This window comes from Lucilia sericata, unplaced genomic scaffold (genome assembly GCF_015586225.1).
Source record: "Lucilia sericata isolate MDLA Ls3-8-SP2 unplaced genomic scaffold, ASM1558622v1 Contig000034F_arrow, whole genome shotgun sequence".
Classification (NCBI taxonomy): Eukaryota; Metazoa; Arthropoda; class Insecta; order Diptera; family Calliphoridae; genus Lucilia; species Lucilia sericata.
In genome coordinates this window covers 1,018,323-1,039,921 of record NW_023994072.1, presented here as the reverse complement: position 1 = coordinate 1,039,921, position 21,599 = coordinate 1,018,323, and the positions used below count along the sequence as shown (strand labels likewise).

Sequence of the window (21,599 nt, the reverse complement as noted above, 5' to 3'; positions counted from 1 at the left end):
CTGCCAGGCTTTCGTCGAAATTAGATCCAAATACCTTTGCTTTCATAAATCGCTATACATATAGTTTTTCCCACCAACATACTCCATAAAATGGTGCGTCCTAACAGGCCCTAAATGCTTTTAATGGCATTGAAACCGTCTTTCACAGACATTTCATATCACTTTGCACTTCGTTAATTTAGTGACGCTCCATCAGGTTCCGTTTTTTTGTTGGGTTACATTTTTCGGTCGTTGCGTTACTGTGTAACCTTGCGGGAATATAATCAAAAAGCAGAAAATGAGCGTTTATTTCGTTATGATTCCGATCGTTTTTGTTTCGGCTTCTCCAAATTTCCACAATTAATAATCAAGTATTTGCCTCTACTATCAGGATCGTATTTGTATTAAATATAAAATTGACACCTTATTAAGATTTTCTACTACAATAATAAAATCCAAGGTTTTTTTAAAAAATAAAGCCTATTTTTAGGCTTAAACAGAAAAATTTTAATCACAAGTACAATTCCTATTAATTTTATATGAAAACCTAATACAATTCTACAAATTAAAGCCACATATTGAAATTAGAAACCAATGAAGTATTCATTCGTGAATGCAGTTGCAACAGTGGTGCACAAAGCAACGAAAAGCAAACTATTGCAACTGAAATTATGAACACACCCAAATACTCCCTAAATTTCCTCCTATCATTAAACTGATGATCATACCAGTCGCGTAAAACGCGATTTTGTTCTTACTCCTTAGAAAGATAATTTCAAGATTACTTCAATTGCTTGAATCGTTAAACAAAGTATGAATGCAATAGTTCATTTTAGAAAAAAATAAAAAAAAGAGTCATTCACCCCTATTCTGCATTTCAATTCGAATCGAAATTTTCTCCGTTTGGCAACTTTGGTATTCTGCATTTCGATTCGAAGCTCCGTCACTAAAATAACAACTTACAAAAGCATAGAATATATACAATCGTAAAGCATTGAAATAAAATGGAATTGTTTTTTTCTTTTTCTTACGATTGTTTTTTGTTGGAATACCAATTTTCGATCGTAGCGTAACTGAATGCGGAAACGTAATTCAATCGATTTCCACCACGTGTTCCCGTTATTCGTTTTCGCACCAGTTAATTCTATTAGAAAGTAATAAACAAAATAAATGCTATCGTTAAAACGATATATTTATGTAGAATTGTATAGATTTCTATTTACGAAGAGACACAACACCAAACATCCAATATCGCTTTAATAACGATTCGATATTCTGAAGAAAGCAAATAGATTAAAAATTAAAGGAGGAGGATTCACTTTTATTTTATACGTTTATTTGTTTGAAAATTATTTAAAATTAAAATATATTTTTCTTATTTAGATTACACCTAAAACAAGTGAACATCATAAATATACAGAGATGAAGAAGAACTACGATGACGTAAAAAATATAAAGTTTAATTTTATCAAGGAGAAAATTAAAAAATATATAATGCAGGTCTATGTAAATCTATAAATACGTCGAATTTTGGAGGGTTGGAGCGGGCTCGCAGAGTAGTTTAAATTATTGTTTAAAAAGGTTTGAAAAAAACGAAAAATTGCTGAAATTTATATTCTTTTATTAGAATATAAAAAGCTTTTGTGATACACACAATATAAAAGTATTCATTTCTTTTTTCCCTGATACTACAAAGATTGATTGATTGATCTATTGTTAAAAACGAAGTTGATTTGTTGTAGTAATTTTTATTAGTCCTTCTAAGTTCTTCTTGCTGTTGCTAAAAGTAAGAAAAATAGATAGGTATTTTGTTGTCATTTAACAAAGAAAAGGAGGAGGAGGAGGAGCGAGAGCATAACGAATAAATATTAGCAGGTTCTTCTTCTCAGCTCGGTTTTAAGGATTTTGTGAAATTGATTTGTAGGAGGAGTTAGTTGGGTGGTGGTGGTGGTCGGGCAATAATTGAATATTTAAGTTTCTGTTTTTACTGCGTTTTTTATTTTTGTTTGTTGTTTTGTTGTAAATTAAACTGAATAAATGGATTTTATATTTATTATTATTATTAAATATTAAATTTTTCATTTTTTCTTTCACATCATCATGCTTTTTTGTTTTTGTTTCTTTTTTTTCGTGTATGAGTGTGTGTTGTGTGTGTAGGTATTTGTATTTATATATATTTTTTTAATTTTTTTGTTTTTTATTTTATTTAAAGAGCGTTACAATCTGTAATTTTTTGTTTTTTTTTTTTCAAATGTTTGTTGCTAATTTAAGTTGTTGTTGTTGTTGTAGTAGTAGCAAAATCCTTTTTTATTTTTTTAGTTTTTGTTTAATTTTGTATGTATTTTTTTATTAATTATTATTTTTTATCTTCATACCATCATCATTCTCATCTCATCCTATACTTTTCTTTCTCATTCCTTTTTGTTTATCATTATTATTATTATTTGTATATTTCTTATTTTTTCATTCTTTACAAAACAATTGGTTGTAGTTCATCATTCAATCATCAATTTAATCAAATATCATTATTATTATTATAATTATTATTATTAATCTTTTTTGTTTTAAATCATTCAATACACATCATTTTTTTAGTTATGGATGATATTGTTGTTGTAGTTGTTGCTGTTGTTGTTTTTGCTGCTGCGGTTGTTGATGCTGCGGCTGCTGTTGTTGTTGATGTTGCAGTATTTGATCTTGTCGCCGTTGTGGTTGCAGTTGTTGATATTTTCGGTGTTGTTGTCGTTTTGAAAATAGTTGTCGATGTTGTAACTATTTTTTGACGACACAAACAACAACGATGGCAACAACAACTTTAAAAACAAATATGACGATGACATCATCATAATTATCTTCATGTTGTTGTTGTTGAAGTAGTAACATTCGATTGTCATTATTATGAAAGATAATAACAACAATAAAATGAACAATAATAATGTTGCTGCTGTTGACAACTTGAATGGCGACGACAACGGCGTTATAAATGACGACGACGACGACATTAATGATGATGTTGGTGATGATGACGATGATGATGAAGATGACGACAACAACAACAACAACGACGACATCGACGACGACGACGAATCAATTATACAAACTGGAACGCATCACATAGCATACTTCCTAGTCCATTCTCGTGCCAATTCATTATATTTTTCCCGATCAGTTTTATATATTCTTGCAATCTCTGGTACAAGTGGATCATCTGGATTTGGATCACAGAGTAGAGAGCAAATTGATAATAAAACTGTAAAATAGTAAAATAATTAGAATATTTGTTCATAGTTTTTAAGAGAATATTTGAAATTTACCTTTTGATATAGTAAGTGCTGGCGACCATTGAGATCTTAATATATCGAGACAAATCGATCCATTGCTGTTTATATTTGGATGGTATATGCGCGTTGTAAAAGCCACTTTAGGTGGTTTGAATGGATAATCTGTTGGAAAGTGAATTGTTAAGAAGAATACACCACCTTGGTACGGGCTGTCAGGCTATAAATGGAGAGAAAATATAAATATATAAATAAAAATATTATAAATGTTATTTTAATAATACAGGAATGACTTGAAACAAAGACATTAAATAAAGTTTAAGTCGTCACTTCTTCACAAATCGAATTGGGAACATTCAAAAGTCACTTTGTTTAATGAATTCATATTTGCGAATTGATTATATTTGCAAATGTTTATATTTATATTCTTACCGGTCCCATTATTGTTGCTTGCCAGTGAAATACTGAAATGAAAAAAGAAAAATAATATAAAATTAATATTTTAATGAAAAGTATGTAAAAGCAATAATAATAATTAGTAGTGATTAAATAAATATAGAAAATCTTTTTGATTTTAGAAAATAATAGTCATAAAATTGCCATACTAAGCGTTAACAATTAAAAATCAATCAGTTAATCGAAAAAGTTTGAAGTTCTCCAATTTTAAAATCTACAAAGTGTGCCATATCCCATTTTACATTTGAGTCACTGTATATTGAAATTGTTGTGCCATTAGTTGCAATATTTCTTAAGATTATAGATTACGAACAAACATTATTTTTCTCATTATAATTATAGAAAACAATTTAATGATTTTTATTAATTTAAGATTTCATTGGAAACGCATCATTTATTAATGTTATTTATAATCCATAGAAACTGCAAAATACAACAGCTCCTTTAAAAACGAGATAACGAATTCATTGATATTCTTATCTATGTTTTTTTTTTTATATGTTTGCTAATTTTTTCTGAAAATTTAATAATTTCTTAATATAATATTGAACTTCAGAATGGCAAACACTGTTTCAAAACTTAAACATTAGGCTATGTTGAAAGTTTCTTTAATCATTTTTTAATAAAACAGTGACTAACGATGACTATGATAGGGATTTTAAGAGATAGTTATTAAATTTAAACTTTTACAGACAAATGGAACAATACTTTATTGGACTTCTGCAGGTTATGCAAAGATATTGAGGAACTAGCACTCAAAATATATTTAAAAATCTAGTCGCTTTTATACAAATTTTGAAAATAATATTTCAGTCCGAGATACTGTACTATACGGGAGAAGCAAATAATTTGCTATTGTCCTAAGTAGAATACAGTGTCAGGAACTTATCAGGCATTATATAGGTTCCATGATGAAGTGGGGTGTATAACTGAGAGCAACGCAAGTAGTCTGCAGGGTTTTGTCAGGGGAATAAGACTTGTTTTAGATTGTCGCCAAGATCCTGAGATCCTCTCATATGTCTACTACTTCAAGAATATTGTGAACTAGACCCGTAAACTCAACGACATCAGTATTAGATTGGCCCATAAGCTAGTCAATATAGAAGTCAAGACATGTCCACAAACTAGTCAATAGACTAATGAACTAGTCTATGGACAAAACAGATGTAGTACATTTGCTGAAATATCTATTGCAATTCTAATTACTTGTATATACAATAAGGTTGTCAAATAAAAACTCTATTATAAAAATCAATAAAATTAATTTGTTATAAATTCAATTAGTAAACTTACTAATTGTACTAAAAGTACTCCTCTTTCTGAAAGTTCTTTAGAAAAAAACAGTAGTCAGGTAATTTACAATATTGACCTTTGTTTTACTAAATAAAAATTTCAATAATAATTATTGGAGTTTCTAAGTGCCAGAATTAAAAAAGCCTTGAATTTTTTTTTATTTATTCACATAACAGTAAGTTTGTTATATGGAAAACAGAAACACAGTCATTATTATTACTACTCCACCTAAAATACCCACACATTTTTGTTAGCTTCTGTTTAGTATTGTATATGTATATTGTATACAATTATTATTTTTTGTTAGTTGGTGTAATTTTCAAACTGAGTATGTGCAATTGGAGTCATATTATTTTCGTGTACACGAAGAATACAATGTAAATTAAAAATTCTCTTTTTTTACTTTGTCGCATAATTTTAAACATTGGCTCACTCTCTCCTTGCATTTTCTTGAAATTTTTAAAATGTTATTCTTTAAACAGCTTAATAGTTTGCAATTATCAAACTAATTTGCCCATTTCATAATTGTTATGTTTGCTAAAAAGATAAGGTTTTTATCAAATCTTATCATTATAGTTCATTTTTTTGTTTTATATTTCATTTATTCGTTCTTTTTCTAAACAGCAGATAATTTAAATAAAGCTTTTGTTAATTATAGGGAAAATCCCCCAAAGTTTTGCATAAAATTAAAAATAATCTGTTTTTTTTTAATATTTTAATTTATTCAAATGAAGAAGTGCGTAGATGATAATAATTTTAGCATTTAAGTACTTTTCTTGTTGTAATATTATTCAGGGTTTCAAAATCAAAGAAAAGTTGTGACTTTCCTCTCCCAACTAAAGTTTCACTTAAGCTGAAGCAGTGCAGATTGTCCACCACCTGGGAATATTATATTCCCCGCGGACCATAAATCTGGATAAAACAACCAAGGAAAATAAAACAAAAAAGATAAAAATTAAGGTGCAGGGCCTAAACAACCCAGTACTGTCGGCAAGTGTTGATCTACTCGCGCATCACGTGTCATCCTGCAATCTTAAACAAAAGACTACTAAGGAGGTGGGAATCTTGGCCTCCGTGGCGGACAATGCGCCAAGTGTACAGCATGCCATTGGCACAAACATAGGCGTAAAAGGATGTACTCGAAGAGAGCTCTAACCTAACTCAGCCTTTAAATATAGGTGAGGACTCCGACTCAGAATCCTCAGATGATAATAACAACACCAGACCTGGTCAACAATTAAATAGTGGACCACGCAATCGCTTCAAAGGGCAAACAACCAATAGAAAGCGTGAGCTGCGAGATCAGAATGGGCATGATGTTGATGAGGTTGGCATCTCACTAATGTGTTAGCACCCTAAAGAACTTGGTGGAAAGTATCCCTCCTCCCTAGTATGGCGCTAAAACCTGGGACTGACATAGAAGACCGAGCTTCCGGTGCTCTTAAAGTCCACTGTCTATATAAAAAAAACTGTCTAATGAACGTATATTGGAAATTCTTGGTGGTCACTATAGAATAGGCTATATAGAATAGGCTATAATTTGGACCATAGAATATACCTGGACTACAGAATAGGCTATAGTCTACACAATAAGTCGACTATAAACTAGACTACAGAATAGACTATAGTCTGAAAAATAGAATAGGATATAGACTGGATATTGATGGATTGTAGAATAGAATAAAGTCTGGACTATAGCCTAATACATTAATAGCCTCTAGTTTGAATTACAGCATGGACTATAGTCTGGAATATAGACTGGACAGTAGCATATACCATAGTCCGAAATAGATTAGACTATAGACTGCAGTATAGAATAAACTATAGTTTGTAATAGCCCAAATACAAAATTTTACACAAAAGCATATTAATTTACTATTTAGATTATTTGATTTAATAAATAAACAAAAATACTTACAATCATCGCCAACTGGACCAGCTGAACATTGTGCAGGTGGATCTCTGCCCAAATCTTGTAATTCCTACAAAGAAAAAATAAACAAGAAACATTAGTAAAATAATTTCAACACATATTGAAAGAACAAAAGAAAAGAAAGCGAGATATTGTAATGCAAAATTATAAAAAATCAATCACGTATTCGGCCCCAGTTCTTTAATTTCTTCGTTATTATCAACCTTGCAGCTAGTTCTGAAGAAGCTTTAATGAACAAATACAACTTCTTATAAACGCTAATTTTTCAGCGATTTTTATTTCCAATTATAAACATTCCCAATCTCGTTGTATGTATATCTGTCGAAAAATTTGTGATACTTGTTGATATTTGAATTCATTTAAACCTCCACTATGTTCTAATAAAATACAAAACTAGTAGATGAACGTGTTATTTCATAATTTTTAATAATCTCGTTAGAAACGTTGTTCAGGTTCCTAAGAAGTCTTTTGTATGTAATTATAAGTAAATGAATATCTCAATATTATATTTCATTAAAAATTATTTAATTTTTAATTTTTATAAGGTTTTCCTTTATATTTTTTCAACAGTTTCCAAGAATTTATTTCTATTGAACTATTATAGTGAACTTGTGCCAAAACCTTTTTAGAACTTAAGAAACCAAATAGATCTATTATTTGTAAACATTTTCTTCCAATTAGCTACCAAAACCTTTTGCTAAGCTTTAAATATATTTCTGTTTAAATTAAAATAAATTCCTTCTCTAGTATTTTACTAATATTAAATATTTAGTTATTTTTTACACAGAATTCACCAAAAACTCTCTGTTAAAATTTTAGGAATTCAAGCATAGTGTAAAAAACCAGAAAAACGTCCAAAACAAACAAATAAAACTAAACACACGCAAAACACACTTCATTGAAACACATTGTGTTACTTTATGCAAAAAAAAATTTAATACAATAAACATGTAAAATATATAATTTTTTATGTGTATAAAATAAAAGTTCATTGGCCCTGTAATGGAAATATTTGTTTGCTTCTTTGGTGTTTTAAATTTTGGCAAAGAGACGAAATAAATATTTTGAAACCTTAAACAAAGTAGATAACAATAACAAATAATAAAACTCTAAACTAGAGAACTTTAAAATAATTTAATTAAACTTTTAAAATTCTAACAACAAAAAGTAAATAAATTTTAAAATGTTAATTTTATCTAATTTTGTAGTTGAAATTTTAATGCACTTAACGTTTAAAACTATGACGACATTTTCAAATGTAATGCCGTCTGAAATAGCTTTTTTTTATAATTTTTTTGTTAAAAATATACATTTTTTTAGAAAAAAAATAAGAAGAAATCTAAAATAAATAGAAAAGTTTATGGGGAACGTAAAAGAATGTTTGCATAAAAGTAATATCAGGAAGAAGCAAAAATAAACGAAACGAAACGACAGACATTAGCAGCCACCACTCACTCACTCACTCACTCACTCAACTCTCACAATCATATTTCTTAATTCGTCCATCGAAATGATCAAGAACAACAAACGGCCTACGTTGACAAAACGTCAGAGAAAATAAGAAGAAAAAAAACATAACATGATGTTGTTGTTTATTTTGTACATGTGTATAATTTTAAAAATACAAAAACAACACAAAATACGACAAATTTTAAAAATAAATTTTCTTTAAAAGCCACCAACAAGCAAAATATATATCGCAAATGATTGAGGAGTGTGTGTGTATAATATAATTTTGAAAAAGTAAAAAAATAATTAAATTATAGAATTTACCAGAGACAAAAAAAATCAGGAAAAAGAAAATTGATTTAATAAATATAAACACGTTTATGACACCAATTCGTTAATTCATGAAATAAAATGTTTTCAATAATGGTAAAAAGGGTTAACGAACCGATCTTCATTGGGTATGAAAGAAAAAAATAAAATTAAAAAATATTAAATTGTTATATAAAATGTTTAAATAACATATTTGAAAAATATATATTCTTAGGAGAAATACAGTTTTTCAAATCTTAATAACAGAGCATTTCAATAGTGTATATGTACATATTCAAAACATAAATAGGTTTATGTAAAACCCACTTGAATCTAATAAAATATATCAAAAGCAATGTCTTCTAAACGACGTTTATAGCTATCTATAAAGCTACGGAACTGATACGGTAACATCGTTGTCGGGTCTGTAATCCAATTTAGTATCGATAGGCTGGCTGCACTTAGAACCTGAGCCTTAATTACATTATTTTGAGATCTAAACACACCGGGTAACTTAGTCTTCATTCTTGTTAAACACATCACTCTTCTTGTCTACCCTACTATTTAATTTGTCCCTCTTTTTACCTTGATGAAGGGAACAATAAACTACAGCGATCTACGAGTGAAATTGTGCCTTTTGGAGCATAATTTTAAGAATCTAACGTAATTTTCCATCCCTGTTTCAGATTATTCTAATGGGTCGATTATATATGGCAACCCGTGCGTTGCCAGCTTCAAAATAAGACAATGTTTTCAGTCTAGAAATAGCTCAAGTCAATCAAAAACTCATTGGACGAATATTATTAATGATTAAAAATTCATTATTTATAAAATTTCCAAGTTATTGCTTAAAAAAAGTCCAGTAACCACATCAATTTGGCAACTGGCAACTGAGATACATAATTGACCCACAAAGCTTTAGAAAATTTTCGAGTGTATTTGGATAATACAAAATTACTCCCAAGAAGAGTATAGAAATCATATTTAAATGATTATAAAACTACAATTTCATTCTGGTCATCCAAATATAAAGACAAAAAAGGTGTCTGCAACAACCTTGTAAATCTGAGTCATGCCTACACTTTCAATAAAGGTTTTATATTACAATTAATCATGTTATAAAATATTAACATACACAATTTCTGATATTTTAAACAAAGGCTCCGTTAAGAAATTTAACAAAAAAATATTGTTAAATTTTAATAAAAACTAAATATGTATGTTATTTACTGTCCTATATTTCCCAAAAGGTCATTGTAAAAGCTGATATTTTAACTAACTAACTGCAGAGAATTAAAAACTGAAATGAACTTAAAATCAATAAAGAACACTCAATCTATTATAAAAAATTAAAAAAAAATGGTTAATATAAATTGCAAAATGTGAATGAAAACCCAAACACAATAAGTGTGTGCGGTTTTTTTTAAATAATAAAAATTGATAAAAAACCAAACAACAAAACAATGCCCAATAAAGCTGTAATAAATATTTTTGTTTAAATAAAAACAGACACTAAGTATAAAAAACTAAAACAAAATGAGATGAAGGAAAAAACTATGAGTCATTGAATAAAAAGAAAACAATAACATAAATAATTACCTCTACAAGTAACTAATAAAAACAATATCTATCTACATTTGCTACAACTCCCCTCCGCACTTTTTTATCAATCCCTTATTATTTCTATTGTTTTTGTTTGTTAATCAGCATTTTATTTATTTTTGTTATTTGAGCCATCTTATGTTTAAGTCTTAAATATAAACCGCATTAATATGCAAAGAAAATCGTGGTTAAAATTATTGTTTCTGTGTTTCGTTTGTCTTTTCGAAATAACAAATGTTATAACTTGACTTTTTAGCCAACTGTATAAATGTGATCATTAAATAGAAAAAAATATAGGTATAAAAGAATAAACGAGAAGTTTAAATTGTTTCGAGTGTCTGTATTTATGTCGGTCTTTCTACTTATGATGAAATTATTTAGTTTTAGGTCTCTAACAAAAGAAACCGTTAAAAGATTATTTGTTTTTTTTTTTTAACAATTTCCAAATTTCAAGTTTATAACAGTGGAAAAAAAGGTTAAAGTTTTTAAACAGTTTAGGTGATAGTAATTGTTAATGTAAACATTATTAAGAAAAGTTATGACTTAACGAGTTCCGTAAAAACTGCAAAAAATGTTTTAAGACTTAGTAGTAGAATGTGCAAAATACACTTTAGAGACTCATGAACCATTACTGTTTTATTAAAAAAGAAATATATTTGAAATATATTTTAATTTTTAGATAAAAAACAGCAAAAAGTCAAGATTTAAATATCAAATTACAAAAGAGATTAGAATATCTGGTTCACATTGCATTTATCAACTAAATAAGATGTTGATTCCCTTGAATAAACAGAACATATGTATGTATGTATGTATTCCTCAAGGTCATAATTTCTTGTCTTAAAGTCTGAGAATTTGTAATCTATTTCTAGTGTCAGATAATTGTCTCTAACATACCAAAAATCTGATAAATCATTGCTATTTCATTTGCTGGTCAGAGCTCAAGTTATCAGCATTATCACATTAATAGTATTCTAGAAAATCTTAAATCAAGCTTTGACCGTAAGGATTGGTTAGTACCTTTCATATCACATCACTTAAGATATTTGTTAAATTATTTTTAAATAGATAGGTATTTAAGCAAATAGAATACAATTTAGAAAATAAAATAAAAATTTTGTTTAAGAAAATACTAACGATCATGAGAAGAAAAATGTTCAAGAGCAATTATTAATCATATAAATTTGACAGTTTATAAACTTTGATTTCAAACTTCCGGATTTAAAAACATGCATTTCCTGTAAATACATATAAAATGAGAAAATAAATCTATAAATCCAATAAATCTCATTTAAAATTAAATACTTCAATAAAACTTTATCAGCTGACATTTTTATCGTAATTATTAATAAGTAAGATTTAAAATTAAAATCATCAATGTTTGAAAAATGTTTCTATACTTCGAACAGGTTTGGAGAAAATCCAAAAAAAAAAAGAACCATGAAAAAGAAAGAAAAAATCAATTTACAAATGTTATGTTTTTGCATTGTTTAAAATACAGCCCTGTTTAAAATCTACAAAAAAGCAGCAACAAAATGCAGAAAAGTAACGACGTAACGTCTACGTATACAAAATAAAAAACATTACGACGACAACGTCAATAAATAATTACGAAAGAAAAGGATGACTATAAATAAAAATATGCATAATTTTAAATTAATTGTATAATGGAATTGAAATTTTTAAATTAATTTATTTTATTGTTTTATTTATCAATGAATTAAATCAAAATTTAAACATTTTTTATTACGGATTTAAGCCGGCTTTACTAAAATAAACAAGGGCGTAAAAATCTGCAGCAGAAGCACAGAGTGTATTATGTTTATTATCGTCTGCCACTTTTGTGCTTTCGCATACGTGTTTGTGTGTGCAGATGTCTGTTGAAGAATGAGACAACAATATAACGGCATTTCTATAAAGGAGAGCTTTAAAAGCATTTGATGAAAAGAAATGGAAAGTTGGTGTTGTTAAGTGATAAAAAAGAAATCAAAGAAAAAAAAAAGTTGCAAAGAAAATAAAGAAAACGTTGACGTCGCTGTTTTTAATATTTTTTTCTTTCTGTTGATTTGCTTTTATGCCATTTGCTATTACTATTACTCTTTACTACTTTGAGCACCACACAACGTATAATTATTAATTAGTCATGTCAACTAAATATAAAATTTAAATCACCACGTTATAAACACGATTGTTTAAAGAATTTTCCAATTACCTCAAAAATTATCGGTAAATTTTGTTATTTACCCCCCTTTTCACCACCTCCAGTTAAAATTAAAAAATAAGTAGACATTGTAAAAATGGGCACTTTAGTAAACTGTCTGCAGATGGCCATTCTCAATAAAATAGTTCCACGTTTACGTTGAGACCAAAAACTTTAAACCCAAACTGAACTAGTAGGATTTGCCACTCTAGGAACTAGTTCTAGGGTAGTCATGCTACACCATCTTAGCAGCAGTCTTTATTATTGAAAAAAAACTTTAGAAACTATTTCCAATTATATTCAGGTATCTAGACAGGGCACAGGGGATTTCTCCTCTAGGTGTATCAACACCGGCTTCGTTAAAATTGCATTTTATGCATATCAAAACTTTTCTGATCACATACCGTTTTATATGTAAAAACAACAATTTTGAAGTCTCATATCTCGATTTAAATTAGAACTACATATCTATCAAGCATCGAAAACAATTTTTAAACACAAGGTGGATTAGGTTTATAAGTTTATAACTAAAATAGAAACGATTCTAAATAAAGATACCAGTATGCAGTTCTTTTTTAGTAACATGCGTTTTGTTGCAACAAAAACAAATCCAGGCCAATTTAGAATTATTCCCCGGGAGTTTGCCCTTTTGCATGCCTTAGATATAGGAGAGGTAATAAACTCCCGGGAAATAATCATTCAAAATTGGGCGGAATTTGTTTTTCTTGTCGCACATTACTTAAACATTATTTTTTCCGCTCAATTCAAATAATTTCTATATAAACTTAAATAACCGGCAAATTTATATTATCTAACTAATAACAAACTTAAAGATACAATTTTGACTATTGCTAAAATGTATTATGTATTCAAACTGTTAAACTTATTAGATGCAATTGGAAAAGCATTAAGAGGTAAAAATATTTTAGTATGTATATATACTAATAACCACTATTCATAAAGCATAAACAACCACTTTTACCTTTTAACAAAAAATGTAAACAATATGATGAATAAATAATAAATAAACCCGAAATTTAGAAAATAACTGAATATATATTATGGGCGATTTTTATCACTAAACCAAACGACAAGTTGACAACACCAGCAACACTTTATTCTAGAAGGTTTTATTGTTGTTGTTTCTTTGAGGGGAGAAAACAAAGTTTTTTTGGAGAAAATTAAGGGATTATTTGATAATTTTTAATGTTAAATTTAATTGCAATCTCCCCCCACATATAAATTAAATAATAATTATTTAAATTATTCAATTTTATGTACATACATATGTAATAAATTTAAGGTTAGGTTGCTTTGTACGACAATGTTTTTGTTTCTTTTTTCTCATTTACTGCTGGAGTATTTTTATATTTTTGGTTTTGTTGTTTTTTTTTCTTTTTTGATAGCAACAGCACTTGGTTGTTTCTTTTATTTTGAGGTGAAAAGCAAGGAAAGAAAAATTTGTTGGACAGACAGAGGAGGGATAGAAAGCAATTACAAAAAAAGACCTATGATATGTATAATTGCTGTGTATACCATTGAAACCATTGGGTAACACCTCGATGAAATTCTTCTTGATACTTTATTTAAGGAATTCTCTATTAATTACAGAAGAAACTAAAACTAAACCGGCTGGAGCAGTTTTTAAAGGAATTTCCTTATATGTAGCGTTTAGATATGGCAAATTATTGGAAAAAACAATATTTAATTTGTGATTACATCCACATGTCTTTTACGAAACAATAAGAACAAATACCGGGAATGATATACATTTCCCTGTCTTGTCCCCACCACTTTAAGAAATTTTATAATTGATATATCCACCAGAATTCTATTTAATCTTCATTTGAACTGCAAAAACTTTTAGTCTGATCATCATTATGATGTGTCTCTACTCTTGGTGTCTGGCCGTCTTTTGTGGTCGGTCTTTAGCCAACACGCATTGAAATCTTTTGAAATTCCATTAATTCTTTTTTTATTTGACTAAAATTTAAAGCAAAAATAGAAAAAAACTTTTAGAGGAAAAAGAAAAAAATAAACTTCGTATGCCGTGTTTGTATGTGTGTAGCTGGTGTCTCATCGGTTGGGTTCTCTTCGTTGGTCGCCCATCTTTTTTTATTCGATCAATTTTTCCCCGTCATTTTTTATTCGTTTCATTTTTTTCACTTTCCGAGACGACGTTTCACATTTCTTGCATAAATTTTTTGGTATTTTCTTTATTTTTTTGATTAAACAAAAGCAAAATTTTCAAATTTAACACATTTCTCTTGAACTTTTTATTTTTTCTTTTTTTTGCATTTTATCAATATCTCGCATTTTTCAAGGGCTTTCCCTTGGTGTCTTTTCAGTTTTTTTCATTCGATTTTATTTTTTTGCAAATACTATACCTTATTAATTCTTTTTAACGCCATTTTATAGTTAAAATTTGATTTACAAATTCAATGTTGTTTGATGTATGTTTAATATTTCTTTTTTTAAACTTTTTTGTTCAATTTTTCTTTTTTTTAATTCCACTGATGGGGTCTGTATGTGTGAAGCCAGCCGCCGCTCCTCACTAAAAAAACTTTTTTCAGTGTGTGTTAGCACAAAGAGCTCGCCAACCAAACAATAGTAATCGTGTGTGTAGACGAAGAATCAAGAAAATTAAAAAAAAACTCTAATTTTATTTTAATCAATTCAACTTCAATCAATTGTGGGAAAAATAAAAAATTAAAACTGAAGAAATTGAAATTCCTTTTTTTCTTGAACTAAATTATATAGATTTGGCAAAATGAATTCGTTGTTATTACGACGAATTCACAATTCTTTGCACCACAAATCGCACTTGATTTTGACGACTGCCGTGTTTCCACAACGAACGTACAAAAAGATTCGGTCGGCAAAAAGACGACGACAACGACCACTTGGACCTTTTTCACGAATTTGCAAAATAATGAAAACACACTAGCCACGCCGCTCTAGAACGAATACACTGGCTAAATATAAAAATATTGTCAGCCGTATAAAAGCAATTTGTTGGATTGTGTACACTACAGTTCTAGCACTTCTTCCGTTTTCTTTTACTTTTGCCAAATAAGAAAGAGACGCTTGTATAAGTCTATTGCGCGCGTTTCGCAAAAAATCATTCACACAAAATGAAAATGACAATTGGTTTTTGCTCCTTCTTTTTGACTTTTGAATTTGTCACCGCAATAAGAAATTTTTTATGTATTTCGCTTTACATTCACAAAAAATTCTAGATCATTTTGAAATTTCCCACAATACACTGAAAAAAGTTGCAATTGATTTTGTAAAATGACTTAAAAAACGCCTACTATCCATGTAAAAATACTATCCATAAATTCGCCTTGACATATGTTTTCCATTCCAATTCGCCGTTGAATATTTGACAAGTTGCTTTTAAAGCAGGCAAGTTTAATTCAAATTAAAAAAAAACGTTATTTTTACCTAATTTATTTTTTTATTTTTTTTTTTTTAATTATTTTTATATGGATTTGGTTTTACCACTTAGGTTCTGAAAGCTTTAAAATCTTTTTATTCATATTTTATTTTGTAAAGTCATGCAACAACCACAAAAAGCAACATTGTTTAAGTTTGACAAAATATAGCTGTCTCCTTTTTGCACGTTGTTTTGAAACGGTTGCCTACAAATAACTTTGGAATGTTGACAAATATTTTTTGTTTAATGAAAAATACGTTCATTTTATTAATTTTAAAAACTAATAACATATGTTAATTAAATCTGTATAATTTTGGTATTTTCATATGGATTACATATTTTAAAAGTTAACAATGAAAAATCTCCTTTAATTAAAAATTGCATTTTGCAAAATATAATTTGTCTCATGATAATTCTAATTAGAATAATTTGTTATTAAGCAATGTTGAATTTTAAATTAAAGATCTATTGGCAAAAAGCGTTACCCTATGTCTATGTTTGATAAATTTTCATGCTGAACGTCAAATTGTTATCATGATAAAAAACTATTAATCGCCATCTATTAAAGTTATATCATCGTTATGACAAAGTTGTTAGAATAATAGTTTAGATAACATTGTCTCGACCCCCTGTCTATATGAGATAAATATTTATCACAGCACTTGACAAAACGGCGTCAGAAAAATTTTAAGTTTTTTGTTTATGTTAATGTATAAGAGTAACAAAATGCTGATTTTATCACGACAACTCACAGATAATTTTACGGAATTAAGCTATATTTTATAAAAACAATTAAAATTAAATGCAAATTTTGTAAATATACTCTAATTTCACTAAAACTTATGTTAAAAATCAATTTTAATACCACAAAAACAAAATTCTATACAAATTATACAATACAATACCGAATTAAGTAATTCAACTGTCCATGTAAACTTGGTATAATGTTAGACATTATAAGCGTTAAAACATCGTTAGTACAAAGTTGTCGAAACTATTTTGTCTTGTCATTTTATTGTAAAATTTGCATAGAATTTTGTTTTTGTGCAATTAAAATTGATTTTTAATATAAGTTTTAGTAGTTTAGTTTAGCTTAGAGCTCACTCCGAGTACATCCTTCTCTTTCATCCCTCTATTTTTGCCAGTGGCATGCTGTACACTTGACGCATTGTCCGCCACGGAGGCCAAAGTACCCACCTCCGTAGTAGTATTTTGCTCACGATTGCAGGATGACGATGACACGTGACTCGCGTGTAGATCAACACTTGCCGCCGGTACTGGGTTATTTAGGCCCTGCACCGTAACTTTTATCTTTTTATTTTCCATATTTGTTTTTTCCAGTTTTTTGGTCCGCGGGGAATATAATATTCCCTGGTTGTGGACAATCTGCCCTCCCTCAGCTTAAGTGAAATTAAAGCTGGGAGAGGACAGATGGTCCATCACCACCCCCTCGGTAGGAAAAACGGGAAAACTCCTCCTTCCACCTTAATACTTAAAAAATACGACGCTTCACAAGAAAAATGACAAATACCAAAACAAACAAGAACATCAAAATGGCGATAAAATTTAATAAACTGGAAGACATGAATGAAAGGGTGATTCAAAATAAAAGGTATTGCAATTTTTTATTATAAATTAAATTGTAATACATATCCCATATTTTCTTCTATTTTTTTATATCAAACACTATATGGAGATATATTAGAAAAAATTAAATCTTCCTAATTGTCAAAAATATTAAGTGTAATAATCCATTTACACTACAGCGAAATCTAGTACTTATGAGATTTCGAGCAAATCTAGTTGATTTCAACAGATTTTCCATACAAAACATAATCTACTTAATTAGTAGATTTCGGCAAAATCTACTCAAAATCTAGTAAAAGTAAAAAATGCAACTCTGTTTTTCCTAAATAATACTAAAAAATGCAACGCTGCACAAGAAAAAAGAGAAAAACGAAACAAACAAAGAAAAATCAAATTGTCGACAAAATTTTAATAAATTGGAAAACATGAATGAAAAGTTAATTTAAAATAGAAGGTAATGTAATATTTATAATAATCCTTCATCAAAATTTATTTACTTAAAAAAAAAACAATTTAAAATTATGTGTCACGCTTTTGCAAAAATCTGAAGGATAGGTATTTTTCTTTTTAAAATGGCGGTTCGGTGCTTTTGTAATATTTAAAATCTTATTTTGTAAATTTCAGGATTTAATTAAGTTAATTAATCTTTGATATTTTCTCTATAAGGTTAAGAAAACTGATAATTTTTTCATCACTTTATGTGTACAATTTTTCGTTGGATCAGTTTAATAGTCCACACTAAAATTTAAAACACTGTTTTTTAGAAACCTAACATACATACCTCTTTGACGTAAATGGGACACTGTTGTTCCATTTTTTTGCATTTATTTTAAGTTTGCAGCAACATTAACTTGCTATTTTTGAACAAACTAGGTTCTAATCGAATTTGAATTGGATAGGATAAATATTCTTCAAAACCATAAAATAATAAGTATTCAAAATACATTAAAATAAGCTATGTATATTGCTCATACTTTGGAGTACGCCAGTCTTGTAATAAATGAGCAATATGATGTGCTATTTTTATTAAAATAAACTTTATTTTACTAAAGAAAACGTTGGTGATTTTTATCCCTTTTCAGTTAGAAAATAACGCTTTTTTACCCCTTTTTTCGCGCGCGTATTGCTTGACCATTGTTGGCAACACTGACCGGCCCACCTCAATCCATCTCTCACTCATCGTCAGACTTATAATCTAAATCTTCATCCTCTAAATACTCATAATCTGTATACTTATCAGTGTTGCACTTTGAGTCCAATTCGTAATCATAAACATCCACAGTAGGTTCCACTATACTCTTATAGGGCATCTGAGTCATTTGACAATTTTCCACATCGGTCACTTCATAACGACCGTTGCCAACACATTCCCGGATGACATAAGGCCCTCTGTATCTAGGTATAAATTTCTTATTGGTCCCTACAGTAGTGTCAACATTCCCCCCACGTTCCTAGGAGTTCTGTGACTCCGCTTATAGTACTCCGAACTATATTACTGAGATTTCCGTATCGCCCCATCCTCCGCGGACCGTATTTCACTTAGATCAGCCCCAACTTGTTTGGACCTATCCCGCAGATGATCAGTTATTTCGTCCAACATTTTCCCTCTCTGCTCCACCCCAAATAACATCACTTTAGACTGTGGTGAAGCGACCGACACCTTCACATGGGTGATATTCAGTTCGGATACAAACCTTTCGAATTCACCAATAATACGTCTGCTGTAATTTCCAAAATACTTCAGTAACTATGGTGAATTTTCTACCCTCCAAAAACATTCTGAACCTTCTCAACGCATAGGTAACAGTGAAAGTCGCCAACTCGAAACTATGATACCTAGACTCGACCTTCGAGGTAGATTTCGAATAATATGCAATGGGATGAAATTCCCCATCATCCTGCTTTTGAAGGAACACCGATCCGAATCCTTTCGAACTAGAATCAGTATGCAATTCAGTATCGCGTAACGGGCTATACACCGGCAGTACAGGCGCATTAATAAAACGGTAAGGTTAAAAATACCAATACAACGACCATCTGGAAAACAAATAATATTATATTATATTATTTTAAAATTATATTCACTCACACAGTGGCCTCCGGTAGTTTTGTGGTTAGTGTTCTAGTCTGGTAGACCGGAGGTGGTGGGTTCGATTCCCACCTGAGGCACTTGTTAAGTAGCGTACAACAGGCCCGATAGTTGCCTAGGTGTATTTCTTTGGATTTGATTTTCTATATACATTCTCCTTTCAACCTAACTACTTTCATTTATGTTATTCATTTACTTCATAATTTAGGATAAATGTTTACAAGATTGCTCCTTTATGCTATCTGCAAACACGGAGTCAATTTTTAAGGAAAAAATTTCGAAATTCGCATGAACACACTGTGTTTGGATAAAATTGAATTCCTTATCGACCTACAAGAAATAAACAAACATGACATTAAATGAATAAATATGTTGTTGAGTTTAAAAGAATAGCTTACATGTGACCATTTGTTTATTATGTCAGAAGTACATTTCGCGTGTGACACAACGTGGAGCCGGTCATTTTTTGTTGCACCCAAATAGAATTGAAATTCGTTTGTGTGTATCCAGTGTTTCATTGAAATAAGGCCTCTCTTGGACAACGCCATATTATTTCAGCTTACGCATTATATTCAAATATTTGTTGTACAATTTATCTTGGGGATTCCTTCCAGATTGCTTATATTCCTAAATAATAAAACAAATATCAGTGCTATATGTATGTATATTTATATAAGAATACAACAGAGATTCACAATACTTTCAGATATTTTTGTAGATAAATTGATACAATATGTTTTTTTTCTATTCAATTCATATGGGCGCTTCAGGGCCCATATGTATTTAATTTATATGGGAGGTGGCACGCCCCCTATGCTAGTCCGCCTACTTTTTGTCCTAAATAATCATATTGACACTAAAGTGGCTTTGACAAAATTTGAGGACTCTAGCTGTTTTATTATTTCAAATATCAGGATTTTATATTTTCTTAATATGGGCGTGGCTCCTCGCCCACTTGAAATTTCAAAATAAAAAGTCGCATATTACCTATTCCAGACATACAGAAAAACGCTGTGAAAATTTCAAGAAAATCGGTCTTGCCGTTTAGTAGTCCATAACGTTCAAACATACATATAAACATACAAACAAACACACATTAATTTTTATATATATAGACTAGCTATACCCAGTGTGCTTTGCTACCCTAAAAGGAATATGTATAAATAAATACCAGATTTATTATATGTTACATATGAAAGATGTCAAGCAAATTATTGCAAGTTCGCCAGTTTCTATCTATCGCCAATTTCTATCTATTTACAAAAAATTTGAATAATATAAGAGTTTCCAAGATGCACGAAATTTTGTATTTAATTCATATATGTGGTGCCAAGCCCCCCATTGAAAGTCCGCCCGTTATTTTCTAAATGTTCACATGAATGTCAAAGTTCTTCATGTAAAATTTGAAGATTCTAGCTCTAATAGTTTCTCAGATATACGAATTTAATTCACCGGGGGGCTTCAAGCCCCCCGGATGAAAGTCCGCCCTTTTTCCTCCAAAATATTCAGATGATTATTAAAATAATTTGTTCAAAATTTGAAGAATCTAGTTCTATTAGTTTCCCAGTTAAACGAAATTTTGTATTTAATTCATATGGGAGGTACCAAGTAACCCATTGGAAGTCCGCCCGTTATACTCTAAATGTTCAGGTGAATGTCAAAGTTCTTCAAGTAAAATTTAAAGATTCTAGCTCTAATAGTTTCTCAGATATATGAATTTTTCTATTTTATTCATATGGGGGCTCCAAGAATTTAGTTCCACTAGTTTCCCAGATAAACGAATTTTTGTATTTAATTAATATGGGAGGTCCCGTCCCCTCATGGATAGTCCGCCAATTTATTACCCAAAATGTTTACATGGATGTTAAAGTTCTTCGTGCTAAATTTTAAGAATTTAGTTCTATTAGTTTCCCAGATAAATGAATTTTTGTATATAATTTATATGGGAGGTACCACGCCCCCTAGTGCTAGTCCGCCTACTTTTT

The 21,599-nt window shown here is 29.4% G+C and overlaps 1 protein-coding gene across 1 annotated transcript; it reads right to left on the bottom strand.

Annotated features, from left to right (window-relative positions):
- Window positions 1–1,765: 1,765 nt before the first annotated feature.
- Window positions 1,766–15,790, bottom strand: LOC119612653 (ubiquitin-conjugating enzyme E2-17 kDa). Its single transcript, XM_037968487.1, has 5 exons — window positions 14,887–15,790; window positions 6,925–6,988; window positions 3,690–3,721; window positions 3,294–3,477; window positions 1,766–3,229 (listed from the first exon to the last, which is right to left on the bottom strand). Exons 1-5 carry the CDS (start codon window positions 14,908–14,910, stop codon window positions 3,090–3,092), a joined length of 444 nt encoding a protein of 147 aa, XP_037824415.1. The 5' UTR covers window positions 14,911–15,790; the 3' UTR covers window positions 1,766–3,089.
- Window positions 15,791–21,599: the final 5,809 nt, after the last annotated feature.